Below are 21,222 nucleotides of genomic sequence, written 5' to 3'. Positions count from 1 at the left end.
AAAAAATAAACTAGTTCTTTTAGAACAATTTTACAATTGTTTAATACAGTACAATGAATAGTTAGGGAGACTTCCTATTTTTAACGCGTTCACAAATTAAGTTCCTTGCGACATCTTCTCCACAGGTGTAATAAACAAGGTATATTTGCTCTGCTCCTTTATGAGCGGGAGGGCATAGTGACGTCCATGGGGATAAATACTGGCAGCTGCTACAGCTGATAAAGAGGTTCTCTGCTCGGAGCCGGAACAATCTTCTGTTTATTAAGTTTCCTACTGAACACCGGTTGCATTGAATGTAATTAGTTGGTGTTGCAATAAAAAATTAGTAATAAAAAAATTCCCACTGAAGTGATCAATTTTTATTTCATCACATTAACGAGTTAACTACATGGAATGACACAGTTTAAAATAGGCCGTTCGGTCCAACTCGTCTATGATTATTTTTTGTTTAAAAACTGCAGATGCTGGACATCTGAAATAAAAATAGAAAATATTGGAAATACGCAGCAGGTCATGCATTGAAAGGGAAAGAGATTTCATTTTCCAGATTGCCTTCGTTAGAACTGACATCGCCTATGATAGTCTCCAACTAATTTCTCCCAGTCTTCATCTGCTCCGTCAGAGTGACTTTTTTTAAGCTCCCTTAAAGGAGTCAAGTGTTATATTCCTTAACTATTTCCCACGGCAGCGAATTACACTCAGGTGAGAGCGCTCTATGCTACATCTTTAATTAATGTTCCGCCGCGAAGCGTGGGAAATCAAAGCAGGTTGGAATATTTAGATAGAGCCGCCGCGAGCCGCCGCCTGCATCTGAGGACAATAGCTCTGGCATGGAGCCAAATGAAAGTTCCCTGTTGCTTCCTCTGTTTTTAAGTAACCTATTGCGTAAAACAAGTCTCGGTGGAGATTATCCGCGTTAGTTGAAAGCAGTTCCACAAGTGTAAACGTTTCAACTGATTTCCCGCAGCCGAGCTTGAAAGGATTTTTTTTTTGAATCGAGAAAAGAGATGATAGGTTTGTTCCTCCAATCCCTGCAAGATCCTCGCCTCGTGGCCAGTTTCCAGAGGCGCTGTGGTTTATTTCTTCAGGTTGAAGACGGAGCCTCAGTCAGTTCTAGCAGCTCCTGTGGCAACCAGGCTGCGAGCCAGGGGCTTGTGGAGAATGAACGAGTCACCCGGACAAGTGCTTGCACTAATGGATACGGGAGGGACGGGGCTGGAGAGTCACTACAGCACCTCCAGGGACGCGAGGGGAAGGAACGTCCTGAACTAAATGGATCCGTACTAAAGGTGAGAGATGCGGTTTCTGTCTAATGTGTCGGTTTCTTATAAATAATATCTATAAATACCAATTATTTATAACAAAAATTACACTTCTCTTCCTATTCGCCGATTGTTTAAAAATATTTCCTTTGGACTTTGCTCCGTAGTATTTCACCTGCAGGCGTTCCCTGTGTACTAATGGGCATTTTTTAGCCGATAGAACAGGTCATTCTAGTCTATCAGGTCTAACCAGCAGAGGAAGTAACAATGCCAAAGGAGGAGTCGAATTACCTAATGGCGGGAGAGGGACAGAGAGCAAAAACGAACAGTATTCCTCCTGCCGTGCCAAAGTGATTATTCATACCTGAGCGCTGTAAGTGCCGGAAAGAAAAAGAACTATTTGCCAGAATAACGGAGAAATGAGTCCAACGATAAAACTCAGTTTAAGAAAACATCTTGCAAGAAGTTTTCTATTGAAGATGCTTGTATTGGGACGTTGCTTTCTTGATTGACTTGGTACAATATTAGGCTAGAATCATCTCTCCATGAGAGTCAATTAGACAAATCAGAAGATTCTGGATTCATCCTTGCCAAATTAAACTGACTTTTCCCCCATTTGATTCATTGGGATTGGTATACATTTGAAAATATTATTATCAGTGATCGTTTTCCAAGTACTTTTTCACTTTCAGACTGGTTTATTGTCGTATACACCAAGAGCAATGAGATTCCTTGCTTACAAAAAGCTCAGAATAAACTAGAACTGGAGATGCAAACTACAGTAGCAATAATTCCACTTTATTTTTCAGTATAAAAGAAGTGAAGAATTATCATTACAGCTGTAGGCAATATAATAGAACACTAAACTGATAGGGAGCATTACTGGGGTGCGGAGATGGATAGGTGGAAGCTGGAATATCTCTGTATTACAGCATGATTTCATAAGCTTCCCACTCTTGAGGGGCTGAGGGACAGTAAGTGCAGTTGTCCATTATCTCTGGCTGGACGGAAGGTGAAACGAAGCCTCGTTGCTTCCCGTCCTACCACACAGTAAACATCTGTAGCACCAAAATCTTCTGGGATTTTTAGAACAAATCTGGTATTTCCTGGGTGTTCTCTTTGTAGACAGAATTGTGCTTACACACAATTAGACCAAACTGTTTTGCCAGTTTGTGGATTTGACAGTGCACTGCAGTTTGCTCCTGTGTGCTGGGCGTGAGTTCAGAAACAGATTTCTAAATAGATTAGAGTGATGTCTTGAAGGCTAGATGAGGACATGACAAGGCAAGGGTACTTCAAGGCAACTCCTGGGCGGGACGCAGGACTCCACCCCACAGAGGCAAGGACAGGGAGGGACAGACCCAACCACAAGGTAACGGCAAATGGCCTGGCGTACCCGACGGAGGCAAGGGACAGGGAGGGAGCTAGGTCTGGGTTGGCTCCAAGACTCAAGGCGGCCGGTTATGGAACGGCCAAATCCATATCTCTATGACTGCATGAGCCTTCCACCAGTGGGATGCTCCAAGGGGAGACTGACAAGATGACCCAGCAACCACACTGGATCCCAGGGCCACTTATATTCCTAGCCCCAAGATGAGCATCAGGTGCTTATGGTTAAAACCAACCGAAAGAGGGACAACCGGAAGACCCGGAGTCCGAGGACCGGGCCATGAACCGGAATGTGGACTTCGGACCGGTCCATGACACCGTGTCCATTTTACAGATGCAAAAATATCCATTTAAGATCTCCCCCCTGTCTCTTTTGGCTTCATGCATAGTTGATCACTCTGATCTTCTAGAGGACTAATTTCATACATTATCCTTTTGTTCTTAATATATCTGTAGAACCTCTGAGGATTCTCGTTTACCTGTCAACCTCATACCTTCTTTTAGCCCTCTTGATTTCCCTCTTAAGTTTCTCTTGCATTTCTTACACTCAAGTACCTCATTTTTTAATTCCTGCCTATACCTGCTATACCCTTTTCTTAACCAAGACTTCAATATGTGTTTAATTATAATATTATAATTGCCTTTTATTCTGACAGGAAGCTGTAACTCTGTACTCAAATTTCACTTCTGAAGGCCTCCCACTTACCAAATACACATCTACCAGTAAACAACCTATCCATACTTGCAAATTGGTCTTTCTTAAATTTAGAGTCTCAATCTGAGGACCATACCTATCCTTCTCCATAATTATTTTGAAACTAATGACATTACATGCAATATGTTCCCCTACACAAAGTTGTGTCACCCACCCTGTCTCATTCCCTAATAGATCTAGTATCACACTCTCTGTAGTTGGGATCTCTATGGACTGATTAAGGAAACTTTCCCAAACACATTTGACAAACTATCCCATTCAATCCCCTTACAGTACTGGGACATGGGAGTCCTGATCAATATGTAGAAAGTTTAAAATCGCCTTCTATCACAACCTTGTGTTTCTTGTAACAGTCCACAAATTTGCTCCTCTAAATCCCATGGACTTTTGTGTGGTCAATAACATAATCCCATTAACATGTCATCACCTTGTTATTCCTCAGTTCCACTCTTAAAGCCTCAACAGACAAGCTCCCTAGTCTGTCCTGTCAGAGCACTGCTGTGACATTTTCCCTAACCTATACCACCACTTCCCCTTTATCCCTCCTGCTTTATCACATCTAAAACAACAGAGCCCCAGAATACTGTGCTGCCCAAAAAAATAGTGACCACATTTCACTAATGGCTACAACATCATAATTCCATGTCCTGATCCATGCCCTAACCTCCTCCACACTGGAGGTCTCCTCGCCTTCCCACATTCTGCAGGAGGGGCATTCTGCTATCCTGCCTGGCATCTCCACTGCTCTGACTGCACAATAAGAAAGAAAAAACAATTAAACTTTTTTAAAAAATTCATCTACAGCCTCTGCCTCTAATGTTCTATGTGTTTTACTTTCATTTCTATTGTAAGACATATCATTTTAATGTATTGCACTGAGCTGCTATTGGAAAAGAATAAACTTTGTGACGTACATCAGTGATAATAAACCTAATTCTGATTCTGAAATTGACAGATGAGAAAATTCTTCATCGAAGGGTAACGACTATTTGGAATTGTGTCCAGGAGGACTGTGGAGGATGAGTTGCTGAGTATATTCAAGACAAAGATTGATAGATTTTGGATATTTAGATTTTAATGCAAGAATATTATGGTGAGGTGAAAGAGAAGCTGTATAGTTCAAAGTTCAAATGATTAAATAAATTAGTAAATAAAAGTGACTTCATTTGGTTTAGTTGCTGAAATGCAACGGTGTTACAAGCTAAGAAGTTATTCACCAACTTCAGTGGGTAACTTAAATTTGAGATCAAGGTCCTTTATTTATTAAACTAATTTTCTAATTTGAGTGCTTAAGGAATAAATGACCCACACCCTTAAAGCTTAGTTACAAAGTGCATATAGACTCATCTCATGCACCCTCTGAACATTGCACTGTGAAATGTAAACATAAAAAGCAGAAAGTACAGAGGAGTTAGTCAGCAATTGCAGTAACAAACCAAATGATTTTTTGGGTGTTGTCCACTTTCTCCAGATAACTTTAGATTTACCAGCATGGAAAAGGAACTTACCACATTTTTATCCATATTAGGTGAAGTCAAACTTTATGTGTAAGGCATTGGAACTAAGAGAATTTATATAAAATCATAAACTTAAATAAATAAAAATTCAACTGTATTAGTGTGCAAGGAAAGTGTAAGAAATAATGTTTCACAAACATCATTGCTTGAGCCATACTTAACTGATATTTCAAAATTTGTAGAGATTCATAATTGTAGCTTTAATGTAGAACAAAAATATAAGATGTAGTTCAAAGTAAATGTCTTATCAAACTTATTTAATATGTCACCATTACAACCCTGAGATTCATTTTCTTGTGGGCATACTCAATAAGTCTATGGAATGATAACCATAACAGAATCAATGAAAGACTGCCCAACTAGAGTGTTCAACCAAAGTGCAGAAGGCAACAAACACTGCAAATACAAAAAGAAGAAATAATAATGAGTAAATAAGCAATACATCTCAAGAACATGAGATGAAGAATCCTTGAAAGTGCGTCCACTGGGTGTGGGAACATTTCTTTTTAAATCTTTTTATTAATTATTATTGAAAATCAACAGAGAAAAATACATCAAAATAATCAAAATAACATATCCATATGTAGAGTAAAAGTTAAACTATCAACCAGGCTAAACAGTATATCAATAATAATCAAAAAACAAAGTGTTAAAGCAACACACATAAAAGTTGCTGGTGAACGCAGCAGGCCAGGCAGCATCTCTAGGAAGAGGTACAGTCGACATTTCAGTCTGAGACTTGACGAAGGTCGACTGTACCTCTTCCTAGAGATGCTGCCTGGCCTTCTGCGTTCACCAGCAACTTTGATGTGTGTTGCTTGAATTTCCAGCATCTGCAGAATTCCTGTTGTTTGCGTTAGCAAAGTATTAAAGCTTTTTTTTTATGGAAAAAAGGAAAGAAGGGAAAAAAAGAACCCCTACTAACTAAAACAGAGGAAACCCCTAATAACTAAAAAAAAGGGGGGAAAAAAACCCATTTGGAGCACAAACCCGGAGCTATGCGCCATACGAGCTTCCATAAAAGAAAGACATCAAACTGCCAACCAAATTCTTACAACCAAGCATCAGAAAAGGACCATCTTAATTAACTCAAGTCAGATGATAATAACGGGCAAAAGAGCCTCACCTTTTCTCAAAGTCAAAGTTAGGATCAAAAGTTCAACTTCTAATTTTTTCCAAACTAAGACATAACATCACCTGAGAGAACCATTGTATAAAAGTGGGAGCAGAGGCATCTTTCCATTTTAATACAAAAGCCCTTCTAGCCAATAATGTGACAAGTGCAATTACATATTGGTCAGATATAGAAATACCATGAATATGTTGAGGAATTAAACTAAACAAAACTGTCAATTTATTAGGTTATAAAGCTTTAGAGATTATAGAAAAAATAGATTTCCAAAATTGTTTCAATACAGAACACGACCAAAACATGTGTGTCAACGTAGCTATCTCAGTTTTGCATCTATCACACTGATTATTTACATTAGGAAAAATTTTAGACAATCTCTCCTTCGTCAAATAATAACGATGTACAATTTTAAATTGAATTAGAGAATGACTGGCACAAATTGAAGAAGAGTTAACCAGCTTCAAAATTCGCAACCAATCCTCTGTTATCAAGGTCATATTAATCTCTCTTTCCCAATCTTAAGTAAAGGATAATTGTCCTGTTGTAATAGAAAATTTTAAATTTTCCCAATAAAGCCTTTCATTAAAGGGTTCATTTTTAAAATAATGTCTAACGGGTCAGAATCTTGTATATATGGAAAATTACTTAAATATTCTTGTAAAAAATGTCTGACCTGAAGATATTGCAAAAAATGTGAATATGAGAGAGAGTATTTGGTTACTAATTTCTCAAAGGATATCAATCGACCTTCTTGAAACAAGTCCATAAAGGAAAAAATTCCTTTATTCCTCCAAAGAGAAAAGGTAGGGTCATAAAGTGGAGGTTTAAATAAATAGTTTTGATAAATTAAACTAAGAAGGTTAATTTTTTAAGATTAAAAAACTTACGAAACTGATACCAAATTCACAATGATTGATTAATCATAGGATTTATATTTAGAATAGAAATTTTGGCTAATTGTACAGGTAAAGGAGCTCCTAATAACGAAGCTAAATGAAATTGTTTCACAGTTTTCAATTCCAAGTCAACCCAAGATGGGCGTTCCTTTTTATCGGTCCAATACAACCAAGAACACGCATAACGTATATTAACCGCCCAATAGTACATTCTTAAATTAGGCAAAGTAAGACCTCCATCCATTTTTAATTTTTGTAAATGACATGTGTTGTTTCTTTAGATGCTGAAAAGGCATTTGATAGAGTTGAATGGAAATATATATTTAAAGTTTTAGAGAAATTTGGCTTTGGTACTAATTTTAATAAATGGATTAGGTTGATACATAAAAGTCCTATTGCCACTGTTATCACTAATAACTGTAGATCCCCCTTTTTCCAACTTTCTCGGGGTACAAGACAAGGATGTCCGTTAAGTTCTCTGTTATTTAACTTGATGTTGGAACCCTTGGCTATTGCACTTCGTGAAGCTAAAAATATTCAAGGAATTTCTCTAAATGGGACTATTCATAAGATCTCCCTTTATGCAGATGATCTTTTGGTTTATATTTTGAATCCCGAAGAATCTATTCCTAGTTTATTGAAATTTTTAAATGAATTTGGTTTGTTTTCAGGATATAAATTAAACCTGCATAAAAGTGAATTATTTCCTTTAAATGATTCTGCTTCTATATGATAACATTCCTTCAAAAATTACGGATTCTTTTAAATATTTAGGTATTATCATTACTAAAAATTATGGAGACCTTTATAGAGCTAATTTAGTTCCCTTAGTGGATTTTATGAAGCAATTATTTTTCTAGATGGAATCCACTTACACTTAGTAGGTCGAATTCATGCAGTTAAATTGATGATTTTACCAAAATTTTTATATGTATTTCAAAACATTCCTATTTTTCTAACTAAGAAGTTTTTGATCAAGTTGACTCTATTATTTCATCTTTTGTTTGGAATAATAAAAGACCAAGAATTGGAAAATGTGGGAACATTTCAATGATAGAGCAAGCAAAGTTGAGAGAAGTTATCCCCTTTGGTTCAAGAGCCTGATGCTTGAGGGATAGTAACTTTTGCTGAATCTGGTGGTGTGAATCCTGAGGCGCTTGTACCTTCCTGGTGGTGCAGCTGGTTGGTGGGGGTCCCTGATGATGGATTCCACTTTCCTGCCACAGCATTTCATGTAGATGTCCTCAATGGTTGGGAGGACTTTACCCGTGATGGACTGGGCCATATCCATTACTTTTTGTAGGATATTTTATTCAAGGGTGTTGTTGTTTCCATACCTGGCTGTGACGCAATCATTCTGTATACTCTCCACTACGTATCTACAGAAGTTTTTCAAAGTTTTAGATGTCATGGCAAATCCCTACAAACTCCAAAGGAAGTAGAGACACTGCCATGCTTTCTTTGTAATTGAATTTACATGATGGACCCAGGACAGGTACTCCAAAATAATAAAACCTAGGAATTAGTTGCTAACCCTCTCCACCTCTGATCCTCCGATTAGGACTGGCTTTTAGACCCCTGGTTTCCTTCTCCTGAAGTCTACAATCAGCCCCTTGGACAAAGTTCAAGGTAAAATGTATTATCAGAGTACATACATGTCACCACATGCAACCCTGAGATTCTTTTTCTGCAGGCATTCTTAGCAAATCTATAGAACAGTAATTGTAAACATCAGGGACTGTAAACAGTGAGAATGCAGATATAAATAAATAGCAATAAATAACAAACATGAAATAACAATATAAGAGTTCTTAAATGAGGATAGCTATCCCCTTTTGTGCAAGAGCCTGATGGTTGACAGCTGAATCCATTACCTTTTGTATGATTTTGTGTTCAAACGCATTGGTGTTCCCATACCAGACCATAATGCAGCCAGTCAGCACATTTTTCTAACACACATTAATAGAAGTTTGCCAAAGTTTTCGATGACATGATGAACCTCCACAGACTCCTGAGGAAGTAGAGGCGCTGACCTGTGTCTTCGCAGTAACATTTATATGATGGGTCCCAGACTGTTCCTCTGAGATGGTGACACCCAGGATTTAGAAACATAGGAAACAGGTGCAGGAGTAGGCCTTTTGGCCCTTCGAGCCTGCACCGCCATTCAGTATGATCATGGCTGATCATCCAACTCAGAACCCTGTACCTGCCTTCTCTCCATACCCCCTGATCCCTTTAGCCACAAGGGCCATATCTAACTCCCTCTTAAATATAGCCAATGAACTGGCCTCAACTGTTTCCTGTGGCAGAGAATTCCACAGATTCACCACTCTCTGTGTGAAGAAGTTTTTCCTCATCTCGGTCCTAAAAGGCTTCCCCTTTATCCTCAGACTGTGACCCCTGGTTCTGGAATTCCCCAACATCGGGAACAATCTTCCTGCATCTAGCCTGTCCAATCCCTTTAGGATTTTATACATTTCAATAAGATCCCCCCCCCCTCAATTTTCTAAATTCCAGTGAGTATAAGCCTAGTCGATCCAGACTTTCAACATATGAAAGTCCTGCCAACCCAGGAATCAAATCTGGTGAACATTCTTTGTACTCCCTCTATGGCAAGAATGTCTTTCCTCAGATTAGGGGAGCAAAACTGCACCTAGGTGTGGTCTCACCAAGGCCTTGTACAACTGCAGTAGTATCTCCCGGCTCCTGTACTCGAATCCTCTTGCTGTGAATGCCAGCATACCATTCGCCTTTTTCACCGCCTGCTGTACCTGCATGCCCACTTTCAATGACTGGTGTATAATGACACCCAGGTCTCGTTGCACCTCCCCTTTTCCTAATCGGCCACCATTCAGATAATAATCTGTTTTTCTGTTTTTGCCACCAAAGTGGATAACCTCACATTTATCCACATTAAATTGCATCTGCCATGAATTTGCCCATTCACCTAACCTATCCAAGTCACCCTGCATCGTCTTAGCATCCTCCTCACAGCTAACACTGCCACCCAGCTTCGTGTCATCCGCAAACTTGGAGATGCTGCATTTAATTCCCTCGTCTAGTCATTAATATATATTGTAAACAATTGGGGTCCCAGTACTGAGCCTTGCAGTACCCCACTAGTCACTGAATGCCATTCTGAAAAGGTCCCATTTATTCCCGCTCTTTGCTTCCTGTCTGCCAACCAATTCTCTGTCCACATCAATACCTTACCCCCAATACCGTGTGCTTTAAGCTTGTACACTAATCTCCTGTGTGGGACCCTTGTCAAAAGCCTTTTGAAAACCCAAATATACCACATCTGGTTCTCCCCTATCCACTCTACTTGTTACATCCTCAAAAAAAAATTCTGAGATTCGTTAGACGTGATTTTCCTTTCACAAATCCATTTAAAAGAAACTGACCCTTTCCACCTCTGATCTTCTGTGATTACTGGCTCATGGACCTCTGGTTTCCCTCTCCTGAAGTCTACAATCAGTTTCTTGGTCTTATTGACATTGAGTAATTGAACTGAATTGACTTGTCTTTATTTCTTACATCCTTCACATACATGAGTAAAAATCTTTATGTTACGTCTCCATCTAAATGTGCAATCATAGTAATTTATAATAATTTATAATAAATAGAACAGTCAATGTAATGTAGTGTACACTCAGATCAGCGTGAACTAATCAGTCTGATGGCCTGGTGGAAGAAGCTGTCATGGAGCCTGTTGGTCCTGGCTTTTATGCTATGGTATCGTTTCCCGGATAGTAGCAACTGGAACAGTTTGTGGTTCGGGTAACTCGGGTCCCCAATGATCCTTTGGGCCCTTTTTACACACTTGTCATTGTAAATGTCCTGAACCATGGGAAGTTCACAACTACACATGAGCTGGGCTGTCCGCACCACTCTCTGCAGAGTCCTGCAATTAAGGGACGTACATTTCCCTTACCAGGCAGTGATGCAGCCAGTCAGGATGCTTTCAATTGTGCCTCTGTAGAAAGTTCTTAGGATTTGGGTGCCCATACCAAACTTCCTCAACTGTCTGAGGTGAAAGAGGCGCTGTTGTGCCTTTTCACCGCACAGCTGGTATGTACAGACCACATGAGGTCCTCAGTGATGTGGATGCTGAGGAACTGAAAGCTGTTTACCCTCTCAACCCCAGATCCATTGATGTCAACAGGGCTTAACCTGTCTCCATTCCTCCTGTAATCCACAACCAGCTCCTTTGATTTTGTGACATTGAGGGAGAGGTTGTTTTCTTGACACCACTGTGTCACAGAGATGACTTCTTCCCTGTAGGCCACCTCGTTATTGTTTGAGATAAGGCCAATTAATGTAGTGACGGCAAATTTAATTAGCAGATTAGAGCTGTTGGTCTACAGGGAGTAAAGGAGGGGACCCAGCACACAGCCCTGAGGGGCTCCTGTATTGAGAGTCAGAAGGCTGGAAGTGAGGGAGCCCACTTTTATAACCTGCTGTCGATCTGACAGGAAGTTGAGGATCCAGCTGCACAAGGCAAGGTCAAGGCCGAGGTCGCTGACCTTCTTGTCGAGCCTGGATGGAACTATGATGTTGAATGCTGAACTGTAGTCCCAGAACAGCATTCTCACATAAGCATCCTTCTCCAGATGTGTAAGGATGGTATGTAGAGCAGTGGCTATTGCATCATCTGTCGATCGGTTGTGTCGGTAGGCTGTTGTATCAATACCATTCAGTAACAGGCTGTTGTTATGATACCACTCAGCCAGATTTTTCATCTCTCTCCTATATGCTGAAATGTCACCACCTTTGATTCGGCCTATGACTGGTGTGATCTGCAAATTTGAATAGGACATTGGAGCTGTGCTTATCCACACAATCATCACTGTAAAGTGAATAGAGCAGGGGGCTAAGCGCACACCTTTCTGGTGTACCTGTGCTGATGGAGATTGTGGAGGAGATGTTGTTGCCAATCTGAGCTGACTGGGGTCTGCGAGTGAGGAAATGAAAGATCCAATTGCACGAGGAGGTATTGAGGCCAAGGTCTTGAAGCTTATTGGTTAGTTTTGAGGGGATGATAGCTTTGAATGTTGAGCTGTCGTCGATTAAGAGCATCCTGATGTATGCATCTTTGCTGTCCAGATATTCCAGGGTTGAGTGAAGAGTCAACAAGATGGCTGTGGTGGACCTGATGCGGCAGGAAAATTGGAGCAGACCTAAGTCATTTCTCAGGGAAAAGTTGACATCTTTCATCATGAACCTCTCAAAATTTCATCACTATGATGCTAGTGCTACTGGGCAATAGTAACTGAGGCAGTTCAGCATGCTCTTCTTGGGTCCCGATACAACTGAAGCCTGTTTGAAGCAGGAGGAAGAGGTTAAATATTTCAGTGAATGGATTTAGTTAATAAGTTACTTTCAACATTGAAAAGAGTAAGATGTATACTAGGGTAAGAAAACTATGTAAGTCACACAAAAGTTGAAAAACTGGTGTTTTAATGGGATGAGAACAAATAGATCTAGTGATTTTAGCTAAACCAAGTAGTATTGTCGGTTAGTAAGCCTATTATAAAACTGGGGTTAATTTTTTGAGAATTATTGCTGATAAAATGAGAGCTTGTATTAAAGTGAACAAGAATGTTAGTTGTCTATATTGTCAGCATTGGGGTCACTAGAGAAGGAAACATATAATTATAAGATTTATAACATTATAACACTTGTAAAATTATAAAATTGATAATTCAAAATTAGATTCTGGAGAAACTTCATTTGCCAGATTGTAAACACAGTCATTAGAACTAGTATCATTGACATATCCTAAGGAGGAATTAGAGAACCACAAACGGAGAGGACTCTATCCTGACACTGTTCAGGTTTTCTAGTTTGCAGGGGAGACTGATGAGTGTATTGTGAGGGTGGGTAGGAGGAGCTCTTTTGGGTACAGGCACTAGCATGAACCTACCAGTTCTTGTCAGTGTGAAATGTTTATCTACTAGTAATGTAATAAGAAATCTGGTTAAAATGCAATCACACAATATTAATAATGTTTGTAGTGACATAAAGTAACATTAATCAAAACTTAGCTATACAGGTTCTGAGTATTAAGATATCCTCAGATGCTCTTACTTTGCCATTTATTTAGCAGAAGTGCAATGGAAACCTCATTTATATTGTACAAAATGTTTCTGTCACACTTCTAGAGAATTAGTGCTAGCTGTAAGGAATTCTTGGACTGTTTAATGGTTGCAGTCTACACCTCACTTCCTCTTGAGCACCTTTTTTGAAGTAAATCAAAATTTAATTTGTTTTCATTTCACTTAAGTAATAACATTTTTTATTACTTTTAGAATGTAAAGTAACAAAAATATTTTTAGGGATACTGGAACAAATTTGAATCTCACCATATTCTGCTTTCAAATATTGAGAAAGCTATGTTATATTACAATACATGGAGCCAAAAGGAAAACCTGGTCTGTAACCATGCATTTGATCTGTACTTTCTACTCCTATGTCGATTAACTTGTATTCTTGATCCTGAAGCACCTTTTGAGGAAAAGAAAGTTGATGATTTTTATATCTACATAAGCAACAAGATATAGGAAACATCTGTAGAATCTGGGGCAAGGTAAAATTCTGCTGACTCAAAAAGAAAATGAAGGTGAAAGATTCATGTAGTTTTACATTTTCACAGGAAAAGCCAGCATATGTCGTGAAGAACTTTATCTTTTACTATTTGTTCCGATTTGCTGCTGCACTGGGCCAGGAGATCTTTTACATCACATTCCTCCCATTCACATACTGGAATTTTGACCCATATGTTACCAGGAGACTGGTTGGTATGTGGGCAGTAAGTACCTCAAATTTTTTTATACTATTTCATTTTGGCTATAAGTAGTAGAATACTACAAGACATTGGAATTTTAATTTGAATCCTTAACATTGCTGATTATGTATGTGTACTAAACTTATTTCTGTTTTACATAAAATGCATAGCACACAATGGATCAAAATATAAAGTGATGGCACCTCAAAATGCGGCTTGCCTCCACACTTACCTCATTTTTCCCCCCTAAGGAACTATATGCAGATCAGTCCAATCAGAATGTAAGGAAATCCCTTCAATTACTAAATTTCCATATTACTAGCCATTCTCCTGCTCCACAAGCTTTCAAATTGAAGTGTGGTCTTCAACTGCAAGGGGGACTTGCAGGTGAAAAACAATTGCATCTTAGTTGAGTAGAACTTAGAAAAATTGAGAGTGATTAACATGCAAGGCAGAATGAATGGGGAAATTTCTGGTGGAACAGAGGGGAAAGTAGAATGTATTAAACAGAGGGGAAAGTAGAATGTATTAAAATAGATGGAAACTATAAAGGCTGCTCCAATGAGCAGAAGTAAGAGTCAGTGGGAAGTGCTAGTTAGAGATCATTGGCAGTTACGAGAAGGATAACTTGAGGAGGAAACATGGATAGGAGAATGGAGGAGTGATAAAGATGAGGGAATTAGAGTTTAAAAAAATAAAGAGAAAGAGGGTGTGAACTGCTGAGACGAAGAGATGAAAGAAAAGTTTGGAGAGGTTAGAGAATTTGCTTGCACAATTATTGTTATGGATATCAGAATTTTTGAGTGAGGTAATGATCAATTGGAATGTAAGAGATTTCATTCCTCCAATGAGTGTGAAGACTAACTTTATTCAACTAAGTTTTAGGGTGAATACTTCAGGAAACTCATCATAAAAAGCCATCAGAAGGAAGAAGTTAAAGTGCACTTCGACTAAGTGCCTTATTACAGATGTATTAGCCATAAATGCAGGAGATGAGCCAGATTACCAAGCAAATGCCTGGCTACATTTGAGCCAAGAGAAATGGCCGCTGGAGTACATACATTAATGAAATGAAATCCTCCCTATTCAAAAGATAAAAAAGCTTATAAAAACGGGCCTTAACTCAAGGAAGATCCATCAATTTGCCCATGTACCTGTTCTCTCCCTTTTGTCTAGTTCCATTAGGAAGAAGTTGGTTTGTGAAGAACTTCAGACAAAATAGCTGAAATATTTTTTTGAGGTAAGTTTTATCAAACTAAGAAGTACATAACCACAAATAAAATTCAGGACATTGGCAACCCTGGTTGTGCCACTGATGGTCAGTAAAACCTAAACGTAGTCTTGGTACTCCATGGATTTCAATTGGGTTTAAACAAAGAGAGAAGAGATAACATTGATTCTTGAATCTTAAAGGCAGGTGTTACAATCTGGCAACACACATAAAAGTTGCTGGTGAACACAGCAGGCCAGGCAGCATCAATAGGAAGAGGTACAGTCGACGTTTCAGGCCGAGACCCTTCGTCAGGACTAACTGAAAGAAGAGCTAGTAAGAGATTTGAAAGTGGTGGGGGGGGAGATCCGAAATGATAGGAGAAGACAGGTGGGGGAGGGACAGAGTCAAGAGCTGGACAGTTGATTGGCAAAAGGGATATGAGAGGATCATGGGACAGGAGGCCTAGGGAGAAAGAAAAGGGGTAGGGGGGAAGCCCAGAGGATTACAATCTGGTCTCTTTTATGTGTAAGAGTAGACTATTTTTATCCAGGGTATTCATTGTCACAATACAGAACTAGTCTATAGAAATACGTATGACTATAGTACCTTTATGATTAGCTTACTGGACTCATTTCAGGAGGATCTGAAGGTATTGATTTGAAGTCCACCACACCAGCTGAGAAATTCAATTCCAGTAATTAAATGCATTTGAAATAGCATAGCTAGTTTTAGTAAAGGTAGCCATTAAATCTATTGATTGTTGTACTAACCCAATTACAATATCCTGCAGGGAAGGAAATCTCCCATCCTTTGAGAGTACATAACTCTAAACCCACAATCTTGTGACTCTTAACTGTCTTCTGAAATGGGTCACCAAGCCAGAGAAAGTTGATGGATAACAAATGTTTGACTCATCAGTGACATCTAAATCCTAAGAGTGAATCTGCATTTAAAAAAAAATTGCAGCAGAAGACTGAAACATACTGAAGCCTCAAAGTACAAAAGCTATCGAGGGGCAGGCAAACTAGAAAACAAACTTGCAACAAACTTTCCATTCTGTTATCAGTAAATTGTATTTGGAATTGTCAGAAAACTGACAATTTTTTGGTTGGACTGCACATCCAAGCTCTGTGCTCACTTGTATTAATCTTAATTATATATGTTCACTAAAAATAATTTGGTCTGGTAACACAGCAACTTTTTTCAACATTAAGTTAAATATGTCAAGGCCAGCTCTAAAGCTGAAAAAAACAGTTCTGTTTGAAGGCAATACAGTAAAATAATTACTTTTTTTAGAATGTATTGTCTTCTGATTGCCTTCAGTTTTTGCCATAAACCCCATCTACCCCCACCCCCCGGCACAACTACACAATACAGCATGCCTAAATTGAGGTTGTTCGTTGAAAATCACCTCCAGACTTCAGTCATTTTGCACAGTGTCTCATCGCTGAGTGTGAGCCAAGTGGCAGAAAGGGTTGTTCTTTTTTAAAAGTGAAAAGCAGGCCATATTGCTCTCCATTTGAAGCAATTCTTTTCCAACTGGGAAGTACCTCACCTTGTGCACTTCCTGCGTGTTATTGATTGCCTAATAATAGCACAGACAATGTGAGGAATTTAATCTGTGGGGAGTCACAGATCCAAATATAGAGCTGTCAATTTTTGAAAAACTGAATATAAAAATTAAAAGCAAGGGAGATGGGCCTCAATCCTGTTTTTAATTGGTATGTTTCCTTTAAATTTTTAAGTGTATGCTCACCAAATGTGTGACTCTTCTAAATCAAAATGAGAGAATCTGACTTTGAGTCAGCATGACTTGATAAATCTGCCCGAGTTACTTAGTAGCAATCATCGGAACATTAGCATACTGAGCTAATATTGAGCTTAATAAACTCTTTAACTAGCATTGTTCAACTTCCATTGGATAGAGGTACTGAGAGGTAATAGTTTTTTATTAAACAAAAAATAAGCATGCAGGTATTTTTTGTTTAATAAAAGCCTACTGCAGAAAACAATGCTGTTTCTTAGTGGTATTTAAATATATAAGAATCTTTCTGAAATAAGATTGTTTTTTATATTCATGTAAAGTACTATTAATAAAGTTCGGTAAATTTGGTGTTACATAACTGCAGGCAGTCCAGTATTTTGAAGCCAAGAAAAAAAACTGCAAATTAAAATGGAGAATACTGTAAATGCTCAACAGAATTTCTTTAATTTCTTTGACTCCTTTTCTCCATGGGGGTACCTTCCAATATAACTAAGAAATTCAACAACTGCCCTGTTCCTCTTTCCACCATCCACAGATCTAAATGCTATTCCCAAGTGCAGCAGCAAGTAAGGTGACTCTTCCATTTTAATCTACTGTACTATTTGCTCCATATTGGAGAAAGCAACTAGGTTGAAATTTTGCAAGTCACCCTCCATTCAGTCTGCAAGTTGTCCATTCTGACCTCCTTGTCTTTGACATGTTATACTGCTGTGACAAAGTTCCAGATAAGCTCGAGGAACCACATCTTATTTCCCTCAGGTTTACATTACACTTAACAATTTCAGATAAACTGTCTTTTTCCATTTCTTTCATTAACTGCCCTATTTTGATTAAAGACCATCAATATGAATCTTTGCCTTTCCACAAATGCTGCTTCACCTCCTGACTGTTTCCAGCATCTCTAATTTTATTTCAGCATTTGTAGATTATCCAATGTTTTCTACCTCCCAGTTTCAGCACCTTTTTCCCTCCTACAGTACTTATTTTCTTTCCTGGCCCCATCCCTGCACACATTACTTGTGAATAAGAGAGCAGTAAAGGCTTATAAACTAGTGCTACCACTAATATCTCTACCATTGAATTTCTCTTGGTTTCTGCCATACCAGAGAAATTCTTTGTTCACTCCCCTGCTCTGCAACTTAAAACGTTTGATTTCTATCTTTTCCTTGTTCTGATAACAGATTGTTCACCACAAATTTTACCATGGGCTCTCTCCACACTGTTGCTGCCTGACCTGCTGAGTATTTCTAATATTCTGTTTTTATTTAATACTCTAATGAACTTGATCTTCAATTCAAACAACAGGAATTCTGCAGATGCTGGAAATTCAAGCAACACACATCCAAGTTGCTGGTGAACGCAGCAGGCCAAGCAGCATCTCTAGGAAGAGGTGCAGTCGACGTTTCAGGCCGAGACTCTTTGTCAGGACTAACTGAAGGAAGAGTGAGTAAGGGATTTGAAAGTTGGAGGGGGAGGGGGAGATCCAAAATGATAGGAGAAGACAGGAGGGGGAGGGATAGAGCCAAGAGCTGGACAGGTGATAGGCAAAAGGGATACGAGAGGATCATGGGACAGGAGGTCCGGGAAGAAAGACAAGGGGGTGGGACCCAGAGGATGGGCAAGAGGTATATTCAGAGGGACAGAGGGAGAAAAAGGAGAGTGAGAGAAAGAATGTGTGCATAAAAATAAGTAACAGATGGGGTACGAGGGGGAGGTGGGACCTTAGCGGAAATTAGAGAAGTCGATGTTCATGCCATCAGGTTGGAGACTACCCAGACGGAATATAAGGTGTTGTTCCTCCAACCTGAGTGTGGCTTCATCTTTACAGTAGAGGAGGCCGTGGATAGACATGTCAGAATGGGATGTGGAATTAAAATGTGTGGCCACTGGGAGATCCTGCTTTCAGATCCTCTGTCTCTGGAGACAGCTTATCCACTGATGTCTACTATAAGCCTACTGACTCTCACAGCTATCTGGACTATTCCTCTTCTCACCCTGTCTCTTGCAAAAACGCCATCCCCTTCTCGCAATTCCTCTGTCTCCGCCGCATCTGCTCTCAGGATGAGGCTTTTCATTCTAGGACGAGGGAGATGTCTTCCTTTTTTTAAAGAAAGGGGCTTCCCTTTCTCCACTATCAACTCTGCTCTTAAACGCATCTCCCCCATTTCACGTACATTTGCTCTCACTCCATCCTCCCGCCACCCCACTAGGAATAGGGTTCCCCTGGTCCTCACCTACCACCCCACCAGCCTCCGGGTCCAACATATTATTCTCTGTAACTTCCGCCACCTCCAACGGGATCCCACCACTAAGCACATCTTTCCTTCCCCGCCCCCCCCCTGCATTCCGCAGGGATCGCTCCCTACACAACTCCCTTGTCCATTCGTCCCCCCCATCCCTCCCCACTGATCTCCCTCCTGGCACTTATCCGTATAAGCAGAACAAGTGCTACACATGCCCTTACACTTCCTCCCTTACCACCATTCAGGGCCCCAAACAGTCCTTCCAGGTGAGGCAACACTTCACCTGTGAGTCGACTGGGGTGATATACTGCGTCCGGTGCTCCCGATGTGGCCTTTTATATATTGGCGAGACCCGACGCAGACTGGGAGACAGCTTTGCTGAACATCTACGCTTTGTCCGCCAGAGAAAGCAGGATCTCCCAGTGGCCACACATTTTAATTCCACATCCGATTCCCATTCTGACATGTCTATCCACGGCCTCCTCTACTGTAAAGATGAAGCCACACTCAGGTTGGAGGAACAACACCTTATATTCCGTCTGGGTAGCCTCCAACCTGATGGCATGAACATGAACTTCTCTAACTTCTGCTAAGGCCCCACCTCCCCCTCGTACCCCATCTGTTACTTATTTTTATGCACATGTTCTTTCTCTCACTCTCCTTTTTCTCCCTCTGTCCCTCTGAATATACCTCTTGCCCATCCTCTGGGTCCCACCCCCTTGTCTTTCTTCCCAGACCTCCAGTCCCATGATCCTCTCGTATCCCCTTTTGCTTATCACCTGTCCAGCTCTTTGCTCTATCCCTCCCCCTCCTGTCTTCTCCTATCATTTTGGATCTCCCCCTCCCCCTCCATCTTTCAAAATCCCTTACTCACTCTTCCTTCAGTTAGTCCTGACGAAGGGTCTCGGCCTGAAACATCGACTGCACCTCTTCCTACAGATGCTGCTTGGCCTGCTGCGTTCACCAGCAACTTTGATGTGTGTCGCTTGATCTTCAATTCATCAGTTTGCCCTTAATTCCACAAAACTACACATTCCCATAATTGCTTATTAATCTGGACTACTCCATCAATATCAGAAATTTGAGGATAAAAGTCATCCACAATTTTTTTTAAATATAAGTGCATTGCATGATTTTCCAGAATATTATTCCAGTACTCTGCCAGTTTTCTGTCTCCGCTAAACTAGATTGTGCCTTTGCCTTTTGCACTTGAAATATAGCCTTCTATGAGCTGCCTTTATTCATTGAACTTTTAAGTTCTGATGTGGTGCTATACTTTAGAGCATTAAGTCCTATTGCTTGCTGGTCACAGTTGTTCTCAGAACAATATAATTTCATGTTGGAAGATGAACATACTCTATGATGTTTGTCTTTTATTGCCTCTACCCACAGTCCGCTATCTTCTTAAATTTATTCAATGTACCACCAGTTGCAAGTATTGGCAATGGCTTGCTTCCATTCATTTCTGTGGATTTGAGGCTATTGAATCTGCTTTACTGGGGCAGAAGGTATTTGATGGGATAGGAGAATGCTGAGTTTGGGAGGTGTTGTGCTTCCTACACCATTCCTGCTAGACTCCCAAAGAAGAAAGTCAATGTTGATAGATGCTTCTCTATTTTGAGCAGTCATGGGCAAGAAACCTCGATGATTTGCCACAGAGGTCATACTTTTAATGGGGTGACTTTGCCTGACAATTGAGGACTAAGGGTACATGGAACAAGGAAGCAAGAGAGGATTGAGTCATAATTTGCATGAGAGAGAGTAGAGGGGCTGCAGATGACAGAAGAAGTGGGGAATGTAGGAGGAGGATGGTGATGGTACAGTAGACTATAGCCTGAAAACAAGGAGGTTTGAAGGTGGATAGGATTGAGGGTGAGGTGGAGAGAATCGAAAATGAGGTGTATCATGGGATGTCACAATAGTGCCTCTAGTAGATCTGCTCCCTCTCACAATCCAATGACTTGGGTTCGAACCGACTAAAACCAAAAGCAACATTTAGGAAATAATGAAAAGTTGTCTAAAGGTATCTTAATTTTAACAAAATATATATTGCTGGCTGTTTCTGTGTCACAGTGTTTAGCTGAGAAGTTCATTTAACATCAGTCTGTAAATGTGAGATGCTGAGGCATCTTCATGTGAAAAGATTAAGCAAAACTCGAGAGAGCAAACCCACTTGGGAGCAACTTTTGATGTTATGCTATTTAAGCAGGTCTGAGGAAGTCTCTCAAGATTCAAATTTTTCTCACGTCTACGCCAAGCATACAGTGAAATGAGTTGTTTGCGTTAACTATGAGAGTGTGCTA

General features: G+C 39.9%; 1 protein-coding gene across 4 annotated transcripts in view; it reads left to right on the top strand.

Moving 5' to 3' along the window:
* Nucleotides 1-805: 805 nt before the first annotated feature.
* The window catches only part of sgpp2 (sphingosine-1-phosphate phosphatase 2), a 41,664-nt gene continuing 21,247 nt past the window's right edge, over nucleotides 806-21,222 (top strand). Inside the window, exons 1-3 of one of the 4 annotated variants that reach the window (XM_072254616.1) lie at nucleotides 1,201-1,289; nucleotides 4,322-4,459; nucleotides 13,567-13,722. In XM_072254616.1, the coding sequence (XP_072110717.1) occupies nucleotides 4,457-4,459; nucleotides 13,567-13,722 (159 nt within the window). In that variant the 5' untranslated portion in view covers nucleotides 1,201-1,289; nucleotides 4,322-4,456. Of the gene's footprint in view, nucleotides 1,290-4,321; nucleotides 4,460-13,566; nucleotides 13,723-14,874; nucleotides 14,939-21,222 lie in introns of those variants that run through there. The other 3 variants (XM_072254613.1, XM_072254617.1, XM_072254615.1) reach the window with 3 other exon arrangements.

This window comes from Mobula birostris, chromosome 4 (assembly GCF_030028105.1).
Source record: "Mobula birostris isolate sMobBir1 chromosome 4, sMobBir1.hap1, whole genome shotgun sequence".
In the NCBI taxonomy this organism is placed as follows: Eukaryota; Metazoa; Chordata; class Chondrichthyes; order Myliobatiformes; family Myliobatidae; genus Mobula; species Mobula birostris.
This window is presented reverse-complemented; position numbering and strand designations above follow the sequence as displayed.